The sequence below is a fragment of the Daphnia pulex genome, chromosome 11 (assembly GCF_021134715.1).
Source record: "Daphnia pulex isolate KAP4 chromosome 11, ASM2113471v1".
NCBI classification, from domain to species: domain Eukaryota; kingdom Metazoa; phylum Arthropoda; class Branchiopoda; order Diplostraca; family Daphniidae; genus Daphnia; species Daphnia pulex.
This window is the reverse complement of record NC_060027.1, coordinates 2770062-2784968: the sequence shown is the minus strand read 5'-3', so window position 1 is coordinate 2784968 and position 14907 is coordinate 2770062. Positions and strand designations below refer to the sequence as shown.

The 14907-nt window shown below is 37.5% G+C and overlaps 2 protein-coding genes and 1 long non-coding RNA gene across 31 annotated transcripts in view; 1 reads left to right on the top strand and 2 right to left on the bottom strand.

The window, feature by feature from the left end:
- LOC124208046 overlaps window positions 1-14907 on the top strand; it is a 69725-nt gene that overhangs the window by 4555 nt on the left and 50263 nt on the right. For 4 of the 23 annotated variants that reach the window (XR_006880233.1, XR_006880245.1, XR_006880241.1 and 1 more), the window contains 5 exons: window positions 804-1677; window positions 1739-1931; window positions 1998-2262; window positions 2352-2693; window positions 2750-2829. The exons of 8 other annotated variants lie outside the window; for them this stretch is intronic. The gene's annotated coding sequence lies outside the window, so the exon portion shown is untranslated. 11 more of the 23 variants (XR_006880244.1, XR_006880239.1, XR_006880237.1 and 8 more) reach the window with 11 other exon arrangements.
- On the bottom strand, window positions 3896-4773 carry LOC124208052. 4 transcript variants are annotated; one of them, XR_006880267.1, is made up of 5 exons: window positions 4530-4773; window positions 4370-4452; window positions 4189-4277; window positions 4058-4129; window positions 3896-3994 (listed from the first exon to the last, which is right to left on the bottom strand). It is a non-coding gene; the product is annotated as an uncharacterized LOC124208052 (long non-coding RNA). The 4 variants fall into 4 exon arrangements; XR_006880265.1 differs by having other exon boundaries at window positions 4189-4298; window positions 4654-4739; XR_006880266.1 differs by having other exon boundaries at window positions 4654-4739.
- Window positions 7679-14578, bottom strand: LOC124208043 (serine/threonine-protein kinase/endoribonuclease IRE1-like). Of its 4 annotated transcripts, XM_046605742.1 has the most exons (12): window positions 13891-14578; window positions 13312-13829; window positions 12671-13234; window positions 12474-12603; window positions 11881-12407; window positions 10441-11800; window positions 10270-10357; window positions 9713-10203; window positions 9363-9661; window positions 8908-9248; window positions 8545-8821; window positions 7679-8442 (listed from the first exon to the last, which is right to left on the bottom strand). In XM_046605742.1, exons 1-3 carry the CDS (start codon window positions 14109-14111, stop codon window positions 13059-13061), a joined length of 915 nt encoding a protein of 304 aa, XP_046461698.1. In that variant the 5' UTR covers window positions 14112-14578; the 3' UTR covers window positions 7679-8442; window positions 8545-8821; window positions 8908-9248; window positions 9363-9661; window positions 9713-10203; window positions 10270-10357; window positions 10441-11800; window positions 11881-12407; window positions 12474-12603; window positions 12671-13058. The 4 variants fall into 4 exon arrangements, with proteins under 4 accessions (XP_046461698.1, XP_046461696.1, XP_046461697.1 ...); XM_046605740.1 differs by having other exon boundaries at window positions 9713-10200; window positions 12474-13234; XM_046605741.1 differs by having other exon boundaries at window positions 9713-10200; window positions 10270-10409; window positions 11096-11800; window positions 12474-13234.

Genomic DNA, 14907 nt, shown 5'->3' with positions numbered 1-14907 from the left:
TTTAGGTTTCATTTTTTAAAGAGTGATTAAGTGTTTTTATATATTAGACAGAGGGAAAATTTTGCCATGAAATGCTCATTGATGTCTAATTACTTTTTTATTCCACTTTCATTAATGAACATACAGAAGTATTGCTAGAGGAGAATTTTGACCAGGATTTCAGATATCGTGTAAGGGAGAAGTGGATTGTTTCATATTCTGTTTTCTCGTTTCGTTTATTTGAAATCGGCGTTGTTGTGCCAGAAGCTAGTGTGGGTTAATGTTACGTTCACTTGGGTTTCATAATAACGATAAGAAAATACTACTATGTCTGAATAAAAAAATTTATTTGCGCTGTGACAAGTCAAGAGTCAATGACGAAAATTAAGTTCAGTTAAACAGAGGTGAAGCCTTGAGAAGAAAAGAAACAGCATCAATCATCATATGAAAAATTCATTGGTGACTTGTAGCAACTAGGTTAGAAGAAATTGAACGTTAGGGAAAGGGCTAAAAATTTGTAACACCCCTAATTAACGCAGCACTTAATAATTAGTAAAATTATGAAAAGTTAATTTCAGGTTTAGAAGACAAATGTGGCTTAAATCTCAACGTGAAGTTGTCACTACACCTCCCTTCACACCATACTTCACACTGCCACACCTATCCTTCACCAATGATCGCTGTAATCTGAACTGCAATGATGCGGCCGCTCTATTATCGTTGCCCCATGACGGATATAATTAATTGATCTATATCTGTTATTGCTTATTGCAATTCTGCCATATAAGCCAATGGATACTATGGCATTTATTTTATTTTTTTAGGCCTGTTACGAAGCTGTTCTGCACTACGATCGCCATTCCCCGTAGCTCATACTAGGCATCATCCTGTCTCCTGGGTAACTTCTACTCCCACCTTCTGTGCAACAGGAATTATTAAAGAAAATTCTTTTTTTAGTATGATTTATTGCTCCCATCAGCCCTAAATATATGAGCAACACGGAATAGCTCATATCGAACCTAGGCTAAAAAACATTTTGAATTTCCCAGTAACAAGAGAAAATTTTACCGTAAGACGTTTCGCCACTAGGTGACGTGATTCGAATTCAGCTGATCAACTCCTCCCCTCCACCATCAATAAGTTATTACCTCTTTCTCCTTGGCTCCTATATCCATGGCACCTTCAGGTTTCAGTTCATGGAAACTTGGAAAGCTGAACGAGTAAGTGTTTTAGAAATTATTCGTTTTTGTCAAGTAGGAAAGGTGATCTACGCCGTGCAGAGCTGATTCAAATATCACAAGTTTGGTATTTAACTCATTGGATGTCATTGCCAAGTCTATTCCTGCTTCTGGTCTGGCCAAGACCTTTGGCAACCATTGTAACACACCCAGGAAATAGACTTGACTAGTGAGGATTTCTTGCACCCAAAAGAAACTGTTCAACAACCTATTCAACAAGTTTTCCATCCTAAGATAAGTGATTAATGAGTTATATATTGGTGTTTAATGTTTATTTGAACATTTTAAATTTTAGGATGTTTTACTTCGACTTAGGTAAAGGGAGTTATTGGATTATCTGCTCTTCATGATGAAACTTTGTTTTGGAGCCCACTGCCATAGCTGCCATCCACCTTTACCAGGCAATGAGCTTGGTTTGAAAAACTGCCTGAAAAAATCTTAAATGTGACAAGAATTTAATGTAAGTTTCAATTAATCCAACAGAAAAATCATTTGATGCTGATCATTAATTTGTAATTCAGGGACTTTTTCTCTTAGATGATCTTCATTATTGGTTTCAACCCTGCTGGTATGTTGATAAAGGAGTTGGTTCCGAGTGGAAAATGCATTGAGTACTGTGTGGTTTTTCCTCCCTTATTACTTGTGCATGCAATGTGAGAAGCTGTTGACCTCTTTGGGGCATCTCTGGAAGGAGAATTCCATCATCAAGACTAAGTAGGAGTTTGATATTTTATATTTCATGATTTATATTTCTCTTAATATTGGATTGTGCAAAAATAGGGATTGAGTATTGTCATCGCTTTGGCTTTCGATTATTTAGTTGGCGTCACCTTTGGCGTCAATAAATTGCGTCAATGCAAGACCGACATCTTCAACAGTTATACCCGCATGTCCTATGAATTACCACGTTGGTTGATGCCTTGATAAGACACTGTTGAGTATCCAGTCGGCGTAAAGCCATAAATAAGGAGATTTGTAGTCAGGAGAGTAGTGCTATTGAAGTATAGCATATCTACTATATCTGTGCAGGGAGACGATAGCAAAGGTAATGAAACAGAAATTGTATGTTTATTCTGTGTTTATTCAAAGTTTGTGTGTAAGTTAATAGTAAGCATTTTTTTTATGGATATTCAGAGAAAATTAAAAATATTGAGGAGATGGAAGAATATGTCCTGCCAAATAAATCTATCCGCCAATCCACTAAATGTGGGCTCGTATTACGTCAGACTTGTTAAAGCAGCATTCCCTTCTTGCATCCCAAGAAAGGTTACTATTGTATGGGGGGATTGAAACATAGGCGTGCTTTATTTTAACATCTGTATTTTAGCTGGAATGGTGTTCAATTCTTGCCTCTCATATGTTCGGACATGTTAGTTATTGATAGTGTTAGTGATAAATTATTTCTTCCATTCACAGCATTTTGCACTTCCGAATGACAAGCATGCAACCAATTTCCAGCAGCAGACAGAGTTATCAGTATGCTACTAAATTAGTTCTTGCCTAAGCATGTAATTAAAACTTTTTTTTTTCAGACCAGTTGGATTGAAATTGTGTTTCATGTTGCCGAAAATATGTCTTCTCCTGCAACCTCTTTCTAGGAATGGGACAGGCAATTAATTTTGACCTGTTACTATTATATAGTGAATATTGTTTTAATTACAATTTTATGTTTGTTTGTTTTGTTTCAGCCGTAGCCGTCCGCTAGCGTTTGTTCACCAGGGGTAGAGACACCTGTGGCAAATTTCCGCCATTTCTTCTCCAGTCGAATTTATCATTGAACTTGCTGTAAAATGTGGGTATTTTTTATTAACTTAAAAAATGGGGTCTAACAATTGTGTTCCCGTTGGTCGGAACGATCGTACTAACTGTAGAATTATTAAGGAAATTTTATGCTGAAAAATTGCAAAGTGACTGAATATTTGCATTTCTTCATAGACTTATTGCAGCGTATGCCTATCTGAAGCAAAAATGTTTCTTGTGTGTTTATGACTATTTGATGTCAACTCTAAAAGTTGAATTTCAACTGTGCTAAACATTTTTTGACATAGGTTGAAACTGAAGATTAATTTAATTTTGATTATAAATTATCCTCGCACAGCTGCTGTCCAATGAATGCCATCTATGCTGTAGAAAGACAGAATTATGGTCATTTGGCTGTTACTTGGTGATTACGAAAAATGCAACTATTATATTTGTTAAATTATTATCTTTATACGCACTTTACCATGTATATGTTAAAAGAAAAAAGAAGGAAAGTTTTATGTTAAATGTATAATGAAAATTAACAAACACGATTAAGTGGATGAGGGAAAATTAAAAAGTCAAATGTGTCCTATTTAACTTGACACCCATTTATTTACAAATTTTCCGTTATTCACACAAACAATCAATTAATTTCGTATGGTAATATCTGTGCCCAGACAAATATCTGGACAATGAAGAAAAAGTGCGTCACCAATATTACTAAGGAGCAATTAGTCATACTTAAATTACAGATTAGACTCATAACCCTCCAAAAATTTTCTCAGATCATAACCCTTTCAAATTCCCATTCGACCAGAGCCATCCTCATCCTCCTAGTTATCACAGCGGGTGAGTGACCACCGGCGGGCGTTGGTTAGTGGTTAGTTAGGGAAACGGGCCCACCGAAAAGAAGAGATCCCAAATATGCACTTGTTATTTATCTACATCTACATAATTTATTGATATTGATCGAAAGCCAGCTCTTCTGTAACCGTCAACTTCTTCAAATTGTAGCACAATGGCGAAGGGCTAACCTGAAATTAAATAAAATGACTAACTAAGAATGCAGTAAAAAAAAAAAGATAATAAGAAAATACCTGTTATAAGTTGAACATCTCTCTGCATATTCCACTAGTGGGTAAGGTCTGGAACAGTGGCAAGGGATTTAACTGAAAAGATTATTTAAATGTCAATTTTAAAATAAGATTGCATTGACAGCAAGCAATACCTCAAATGAATCAATTGAAAGGAACCACAGAAAGGAAGAGCTCAGCTGCTCAGGTAAGTACTTGCAAAATGGTATGTCTGCAATATCACCTAGAAAAATCAAACAAAAACCTCAGGACAAACACAATTGATTGTAGATGTAGAAAATGTTATTTAGTTGATGTGTTCAAACTGCCGCTCACCATTATTAAAATTGGAAAGAAAGTGTAATGACGACTCAAAGTTCTTGGATTCATTTGAGATTCACTATTTACAAAACATGCATCTGAAAGACAAGAACATAAAATTTGTAAGATTGCTATGTAATTACAATTTTTGATTCCACTTTTAGTATAGACACACTACGGCTTCAGGATTGTTGACAGCTTAGAATTCCTGGCCAGCTTCAACACTGGTCGTCATTACGTGGTAAATGATGACAAATGGACTCGTAAATATTCATTAGAACATTTAGTTAACATAATACCAAGTTCTTTCATCTTTCAGGTTCAAAAACATTGTTAACTTAGGCTGAATATTGATTTCACTTTTCGAATTCTTTCAATTTTCCACACATCAGCTGTCAGCTGTCTGCATGCAGCACCGGCATCATCTAGCGGTTGTTTTTACAATTCAGACAATTGTCCAGTTTGCCGCTAGATGGTGTTTGTATTGTTTTTAAAATGGCAAAATGTGTGAACGAGTTATGTCATCTTTTGTATTCGAATTTTCATGTTTTTCTGCCCAAAACCAACCAATTATTTACATGTAAGCTTATTTTTATTTTCCTAACTACATTTTAGCAAATTTTCTATTACTCACTGTGTACTTGACCAATTGACTAATTGTGTACTGTACTTGGAATTCTAGAAAATCTACCTGCTGTCTAGTCATCAGATTAAATTTGGACCCCATTTTAAGAACAAATTGCTCAACACTTCTGTGACTCACACCCCCAGCTTCATCTGCATCATTCTCTCACATTTTAGACAAAACTTCAAGCTGTTTTGCCCAAAAGTTGTGGCATAGGATGTATGGTTACGAGTAAGCATAACCTTCCGATTTTGATATCTCATCATCCATCAATGCAATAAAATAATCTCAAAATTCACACCCCTTTTGTTTAACAGGTTCATTCTTGCCTGAACAATGTTAACACCTTTAAACCCTTTTGATGGGGATGTTGCGTCATGAAATTCTATTGCTGCCATTCCCTTCATCTCCCACTCCCATCTCACAGCTACAAGAAATGAGTAATAGGAAGTCTACAATAGATTGAGGTAAAGGTGTGCTTTTATGTTCTTGCTTTATCATGTAATTAACTTTGGGTTCCACCTTGGTCGTGGGTATTTATGGGCCTCATTGCAATGTTAAAACCTTTTTCTGTTCTTTGCTTAGGAATCAAAAAGGTTGTGTGATATGCTATTGCAATTTCATACATTTTTAAATGGTTTGGAATTCTGGAAGTATGCTGACTACTAGCTCCGTTCAACATTTGGTCTTGTAGCAGTCGCATTTTTAGCCATACTTCTCCGCCAGCCGTTTTTTAGTGGAGAGTCGGAGAGGTTGATCCAAAATCCTTTAGTATGACGCAAAAATCTTATTTTTTTTTCAAGCTTCCTTTTAATTTCCAACTCAATTTTTTTACAGCACTATTCGTTACATCTCTGAGATCGCGATTCGGCCGCCGATGTCGATGTTCAACGCAGTTTCTTTCCTATTGGAATTGTGTGGTCCTGGCAAGGAGATCCTTGAGCCAACGCTGGCTTTTGTCCATGACAGAAGAGGGACTTCCACCAACGTTCTGCTCCATCCTTATCTTCACGACGTACGCTCATCTGGCTTCTCTGCTTCTTATGCTGCCACTCAACTTGTCCTACTTCACCGATGACTTAGGCCACTTCAGTGGTCGCATCCGTCTGTCGAGACACACCTGTAGTAACTTACCACGGATGATGCCCAGGTACCCGACAATTGACTTATTTTCGTAGATTATCTACTAGTGATCTACTTTGATCTTCTAGCGTTAAACTCTTATGTTTGTGTAGTAATTCCAAAATCAGGCCATTCTTGCGCGCAAAGTATTTTTAGACGTTTCTTGTTTCTAACGCTAGATGGCTTTTCGATAATTTTCAGCCTTCAAAACAGTCACTTTTAGTTACTTTGCACATCTCTTTAACATTTATCGGCAGTTATTGTGTGGAAATTTTTTAGTGGTACTGACGATAACTATTCCGCCAACAAAGCTCACTTGTTAAATTTTCGATTTTTGCTTTTTTTTCTACTTCCGGTTTTCTCATTTCAGTCAGTAGTTCAGTAAATATTCATTCTACGCACAAACAAACCACATATTCGTAATCCTCGTTAAATTTGTGGTAAAGTTCATGTTTTTATTTCTACGTTTTCGTACTTCCGGTTTTGAAAATTTTCCTGAACTATAGTTCAGGAAAATTCTCGATTTTGGCCAAATTTTGGATTTCGTTTAAATCACACCTAATCGACCCCAAATTTCATGGAGATCACGAATATGTGGTTTAATTTGATGACAGCTCAATGGTTAAGGCGCTTTGGTTACTTCCGGTATACTTCCGGAAAATTTTCTTGAGACTAGCAAGTGAGCTTTGTTCTGTGTATAGTTCTAAATATTGCAAGCTTGATTTTAAGTTCAAAAAATTGCATCTTTAAATCTTTGAGCTAAAAAACCTGTCACTTAATAAGAATTCTTTTGTCTTTCAGGTAATGCAGATGAGACGTCGAGAAGATGGATTTCTCGTCTTTAAATATCGTCAGCGATCTCCGTTGGATGTTGCCCCTGCTCTGGCATTGGAAAGGGACAATCGCGACCGGCACCGAGACTCGTCATCAACGTGGATCATCGTCTTGTTGGTATTATTTCGTTATGTGTTAGTTAACCCGTTGGCTGCCACGCCTTTGTTCTTCCCTGCACGGGCCGCGCTGTTCGGTCTCGTGGTTCATGCCGCGGGGTCGGAAAGTCGCCAAGCCCAAAACTTGCCGCAAGGCGCCTGTAATAAGGCAATGCACCATGCACCCCCCCTTGACAGCCCGGACTTGTCAGCAATGGCAAGTCCCACCTTGGTCATGGATCCTTCAGACGTGGCGCGTAGAGAAGTAGAGAGCAACCTACGGGTTGTATGGCGTGGTAGCCAACGGGTTAACTTAAGTGTATGTGTGTATATGTGTATGTATGTGTGTGACTGTAAAACGTGGTGGAATTGTGGGTGGAGGTGGGACAACAAAGCAATTCCTTTTCTAAGTTGTGTAATTGTTGTATATAACTTGTAATAAAATAATGTCAAGGAGATGTATATATTTTCAACTCATAAGTTTAGGCAATTGCCTATCATTTCCGGATACTCAAGACTCGACTGTTATGAACAATCAATAATTATTTGCAATTATTTTGTTAAGCCAATTTGAGTTTGAATAGAGAACTACAGTTCGTAACTTTCGTAAAAGGTTTGAGGGTGTTAAGATAAGTCGTAGAAGATAAATTTCCATTTAAAAATATATTTCCTCATTGAGATCAACAACGATTACCAGTGACTAGTAGGCTAACTATCAAGATAAATAAATCAGAAATTTCGGATTTAGTATGTAAAAGCCTCCCTGTAGAAAACTGGAGTAGTGAAGGTTGGGATGTAACATTCGAGTCCCTTAACGGTATAGTAGCTCGGGGCAGTGGAATACTTCGCAGCTTCGGTACAGTAGGTCGGAGAAACCTAAGTAGTGGTGTAATACTCGGGTGCCTTGGTGTTGCAGTAAACAGGAGCTTCAGTGTAGTAACTGGGGGCAGCGTAGATTTTGGTGAAGTAAATGAAACCTCGGAGTAGTAATTCGGATCAACGTAGTACGATGGAACTGCTGCTGAGTAGTAAGTAGGTACCGCACAATACTTGGCCGCCTCATTGATGGTCATGTAGTTGGGTGCAGAGTTTAATTTGGGGGTCTCGGTGTAGACAGCTGGAGAATATTTGGGAGCCTCGGTGTAGTAAGCTGGAGCAGCGTATGTTGTGGTGAAATACTACGGTGCCTTGGTGGCCTTGATGGTGTAGTACTTTGTTGCCTCGATATAGTAGCAGTAGCTGGGATCGGAGTAGTACTTGTGGGCCTCGGTGTAGTAACTGGTTGTTGCGTATGTTGAGTAGTTAGGCGGCGACGTTGTGGTTTGGTATCCTCCATACCCACAAGACATCGGTACAAGAGTGGTCGACCCAGCAATAATCAATAACCAACGGTAGAACGACGCCATAGTCAACTAAACAATAAATACTTAACATTAATATTCAGTTATAAGTGGACATGTTAATATAGAAAAAGTAGAATTGATATAAACTCAATTTGAAAACATAGAATTTACCCATGATTGAGAATTTAAAGAATGCAGTTGATGACAAATATAGTTCTTCAGTTGTTGCCGGGTCGGAGATGCTCACTCGACTCATCTCCATCGCGTTTTCCCTCAACTTTAATACGACTTTTTCTCATCCTGAAAGCCTAACGGCTATTGCACCCACTTGATAATGATGCAACGCGTGTAGTTCTCACCCAACTTCGGTGGAGTTCAGTACAGCAGTGGTCCACCCGCTATCAACGATAGCACGATAACACCCAACAGCAGCACGACACTAAAATAACTGAAGATAATATAACATAATTTTGATTTACGCATGATTAATCAACAATATGAAATGATTCAAAACTGTAAAAACAGCATATTTACGCATGATTGCGAATTGTTGACTGCAGATCGTGATGAATAGAGCACTCAAGTTATTGCCGTGCGTAGTGGAGAATCGTAGCTTGTGGTCTAATACTCGGGGGTCTTAGTGTAGTCAGAAGCCTCTGTTTGGTAATAGCTTGAAGTAGAGTAAAACTTGTGCCCATCGGTGTAGTAAACTGGGGCAGCATACGTGGCTGTGTAACATTCGACCTTCTCAGTGTTGTTCGGTAGAAAGACAACGGCGTTACGGTTTGGTACCCGCCATCCTCAGGAAACACAGGTACACCAGTGGTCGACCCATCCATCAACGATTACCAACAGCAGAACGACCCTATAGTTGACTGGAAAAAAATATAATTTGAACATTACCATTCACTTAGTGGCATATTAACAAATACAAAAAAAAAAAAAAAAAAATTGATTCAAAACTCCATGTAAAACAAACGAATATTTACCTACGATTACGAACGGGAAGAATGCAACTGGTGACAAATAATACAGTTGTTGTCGGGTCGGAGATGCTCACTTGACTGATTTCTAATGCCGTTTCTCTCTCCTTTTATACGATTTTTTTCTCACCCTCACCTCTCAAACCTTGCGGCTTTTCTACCTTCTTGATAATGTTGAAAAACGCCCCATTCTCACCCAACCTCTACACCACTGCATGACACGTTCTACGTAATGATCTCCATGACCTTCGATTGAAATGCAAAATGGCCTTTCCTTCTGCAGGATGACGTTGCTGGGGATGGGTCTACAAAAATCAAAATGAAAACCAAATTGCTTAACCTTGCGGCTATTGTACCTGCTTGATAATGATGAAACACGTGTCATTCTCACCCAACCTTACACCACCGCATGACATTTATACGTAATGTTTCTTATGACCTTCAACCAAATTCATAGGAAATAGAAAACTTTCTTTCAACCTTACCTCTCAACTCAAGCCTTGCAGCAATTCTATCTGCTTGATAATGATGTAACACGTGTCTTTCTCAATTCTCACCCAACCTTACACCACCGCATGACCTTCAACCAAATTGGAAATAGGAAATTATACTACTATACTTTTGTTTTAGATAATGGCTGAAAAGTATTGTTTTTTACAAACAATTCTTTATCTAGGTACTTTCCTTTGATCATTTTCAGATGTGTCCACGAGGTTTCAGAGTAGACTATCAATTCGCCATTTTTTCCATGACACCTTATCATTTGGGTGACAGCGATACAATCATACAATGATTTTGAACAAAATAGTTGACAGTTGGCTGCATGCCCCTTACACGTTTCCTCCTGCTGAAAAATAAATGAGAAACATTAAGGTTTTATCCAACACGGAAGTATTGGATCAATCTAATTTACCTACAAATTAATTGGTTAATCTATGAAGAAATATAGCTGTGGCTAAACTTTTGACAACGAACCGCCATTAGCCCCGATTAGCCCTGCACTGACACAATCATCACCATCTATTTGTCAATTCCTGCTCTAGCTCATCGAAACTAATTAAAATAAAAAATATAACTACCTTACCAGATAGAAAAACGTTTACATTTCAATTCTTCACACACACACGCAAGTAAGACCGTCTCAAAACCTGACCACGAAAACATGAAAAACCATTACACCACAGACTACTTGATTACACCAACGTCCAACTCGTTAAACGGCGACACATTTTTACGAGTGTTTCCCATGTGATCAATTTTAAAACACAAAACAAATGACAAACGCCCCACTTAGTATGTTAAACCAGGTTACTCTGATTAAGCTGGGTAGGGACGTAAGGTAACGTATAAACATAAATGAACGGGATAATCTTCCACGCAAACACTTGTAGTATTTGCCAGAGTTCACGCATGAACCTGGGGGTTAATTTAAAAATAAAAAACACATTTTGGGGCCCATAAACTCTTTGAAAATCTCTTGTGAATGACATCTTATTTTAGTAAGTTCCGCATGAATGAATGGTGATATTTTTTTCCCATAAGATTGAGGAGACTAATAACATATTCACAGATCTTGATGCCCGTGTTTTTAAAATGATATTTTATGGCAAACTATAGCTGAGACTTAGTCCCTTGAGGAATGTTTCGCATTATTAACGCTTCGACGTTGCCTGTTACCTCGTCCTCAAAAACTAATCAATTGCATCAAGCTGCAAGGAATCACAAGTAGACTATTGTACCTGTGGTGTTTCCACTGTTTCGAAGAATGAATGTTGACTTTCACGGCCGAGTAATCAGCTTTGGGAAAATAGACCCAGCATTAGTCAGTTAGTCACCACAGGTCTGTAATATTTGGTTTTGGTTTAAATGGTATGGAAAACCAGAATCTCAATACTGAATAGTTATAATTTGCTAGACAAGTAGCCTACACACACAGTAAAAATTTACATAACAGTTCTCTTCCAGTCTTCAAATCCAATGAAGACAAGCAGACGACAAACAGTCAAACAGACAAACACACCATCTAGCGACAGAAGACTTTAGCGGAAGAATTAAAAAAAACTGCTTAAATAAATGTTAAGATATTTCGTGAATTTTGTTTCCTTTTTTAGGATATATAATCAATGGTCGTAACTCGTAATCAAAATTATTCGTTATAAGATTATGAATACATCATACATTATCATACAATTAGGGTAACTAGAACATTGCATGAATAATGCAAAAAGATACCATATTCATTCAAAAGCAATTTTCCGTTTGAATCAGGCGCAAATTGTTACTTAGCCGTGTTTTATCGAATATAAACCACATGTAATAGATTTAATTATGCAAGTGAGAATTCAATTCTTGTTTAACCTTGTTGATCTGAGGTCTTTCGTCTTTGTCGGGTTGAATCATCCTTTCTATTAAAGATTGCGCGAAAGTTTGAGTCTCGCCCAAACCTGATACGCAAAAATCTGTGGTTAGTTTTTGAATTCACAAATTTTAATTAATCATGAATTTTGCTAATACATAAACTTACGTTCCAAATATTGTTTGTTTTCGAGAATATTCGACATAATCTTAGAGATTATGCTATTGAAAGAACTTTCCACCACGCCTTCCATAAAGGGATGTCCGTCTTTAGTGAGGAATCTGTAAAACACGCAACCCAAGGAGAAAATATCGTTGCTGATGTGCCCTCTTACTCCACTTCGACCCTCATTTGTATCTTGATGATTCTCAACACTTAGCATCTGTCTGAGCAACTCGGGAGCCAGAAATGGAATTGTTCCTTTAACACCATCACCACTCATCGAAAAACTTTTGGTTTCGGAAGCCGGCTTGCATACTCCAAAATCAGAAATTTTCATTACGGCCTCATCGCCAGTTAACTTGATGAGCACATTATTGGAGCTGATATCGCGGTGAGCAAAACCTTTCGAATGAATGTGATCCAATCCGTCCGCCATCTGAAACAAGGCGGAGCGATCGCTTGGCACTTTCCCCTTGTATTCACCTCGACAATAATCTTCGACTGTAGCGTCACAGATTTCCAAGACTATGTACCTGACAAAATAAAGAAAATAAATTCTTATTGTAAAGAGAAAAATTACAATTAAGTAATATAGTTACGTAAAGTGTTGTTCTTCTATAAGATCAAAAAATTCCAGGACATTGGGATGATTCAGAGCTTTCATGCAACTTTCCTCCAGTTTGTTGAAATTTTCTTTTTGAATTCTTTTAATGGCTACTTTACAGTTTCCTTTCATTCCAGGAAAAACACACGCAACCCTTCCTGTTCCTAACACTGTATTTGTATTACAACTTACTTCGTCTGTAAGCCGTATGCCTTGCCTTCCTTCACGCACCATAGCACCAAACTTTGACGTTTAATTACTCACGTAGCAACCGAGAATGGTGCGATTGCGATAAATCCGAAAGAAGATAAGGACAGACTCATTCTCCCAACTTGCAAGTTATTGGTTACAAGACCCTTTGCCATGTTATACTACTATACAAACGATAAAGAGTGTAATAAGTGAACTTCTTTTTCGCCATGACAGCATGACTATGTTGAAGGGAAAAAAGTTAAACAGAAAATTTGCCAAACACAAAAAGATATTAGTTTACCAAATCAGCATTTTCCTAAACTTTTGAAACAATGAACAATTGTGACTTTAGCCCATCATAAAGAACTGAACATATGTGATGGCGAATTTAAACACCTTCAACTAAGTATGGAACAGAAGGAGTGCAGTTTGAATGCAGATCTATGCTATTTAAATGTGAATACAATTCTTCTTTTACCGCTTCCAGTAGGGGTCTTTCTTTTTTTTCCGGATGAATCATTTTTACTATCAAAGCTTTGGCAAAAGCTTGATCCTCACTCAATCCTAGCACCACAGAATAATTTTTTTTTGTTTAAAATTCAGAATTGTAATAATTCATACGAACAAATTGTGTTACTTACCTTCCAAAGATTGTTTGTTATCGAGAATATTCAATTTAATAATCAGATTATTTGTGAGATAACACAGTTTCACCGAGCCTTTTATAAAGGGATGTCCATCTTTAGTGAGAAATCGGTAAAATACGCAACCCAAGGAGAAAATGTCGTTGCTGGTGTGCCCTCTTACTCCATTTTCATTTGATTCTTGATAGTTATCATCTTGCATCTGTTTGAGCAGCTCGGGAGCAATAAAAGGGAGTGTTCCTTTGCATCCATCACCACTCATCGACAGGCTGCCGCTATTGGAAGCAATTTTACAAACCCCGAAGTCAGCTATTTTCAGCACGACCTTGTCACCAGTTAACTTGATAAGCACGTTGCGTGTGCTTATGTCGCGATGGGCAAGGTTCTTGGAGTGAATGAAGTGTAGTCCATCCGCCATCTGGTAAAGGGCTTGATAATCAGGAGGTACAATTCCTTTGTAAACTCCTTGGCAATATTCTTCCACTGTAAAATCACACAATTCTAAAATGATGTATCTGAAAAGAAATTTTGAATGATTTGTGTATACAGCCATTTAAATGTTTTAAAGTAAATTACATGAAATCGCAGTCTTTCAAAATGCCAAAACAATCAATGACATTTTCATGATGCCCAATGGCTTTCATGATGCTTTCCTCGCGAACGTTCAATTTAGGCAATTCACCTCTTTTGATAGCGACATTTTGGTTGCCCCATGTGCCAGAGAAAACGACAGCAGTAGCTCCTTTACCCAACACGGCTTTCCTATCGAATGTAACTGACTTACCGCCATACTCCATTTTACTTTGAAGGAAGGCTCCAAAGACAGTGAAATCACTTTAATATGTGCTTTTCAACTGCTGGCTGTATGAACAATAGCTAATAATACTTAGATAATAAAATATGCGATAGTTTTTGGAATTTCAAGTTGACGAAGAAAATGAATTTCAAGTGATAAGAAAATAAACAAAACAAGTGGCTACGAGCATGACAGCGTTGTCACATTTGCAAAATGCAGGGAAGGATCAACTTTTTTTTTACAGCGATAAATATTTTTTTATTTCATTAAGAAAAATCCTTATTGCGTTAGTGGTCATTCGCTAGTTAAATCCCTTTTTACTATCTTTAAAATTTCCCCCAATCTACACGGTTAATAAAAAGTACCACTAATTCGTTACTAGTGGACTAATTAGTCACCTTTTGGAAGTTATAACTTGGCATGTGTGATTACTCTGATCGAATTTATTGTTCTGGAAATCTTGATATCACTATCACATAGTTCAGACAGCTGAAGGACGTAAAAGCGGAAGCAATTGCTCTTTAACTTTATCCAATCCCAGTCTCATTTCAGGATCTGCTTGAATCATCCCTTTAATCAAAGGTAAAGCATAACCGTGTCTCTCATGCAAGCCTATAAAATTCACGAAGAAAAATATCCTTTAATAAACACTTACAATAACAGTGAATCAAATTATCGAATTACTTTCTAAATACTGTCTGTTGTCGATAATGTTCAATGGAATTGTATGAATGGATCCGTCGGAGAAAGGATGAAGGCCTTTGGTAAGGTAAGTGAAGAAAAGACACCCCATAGAG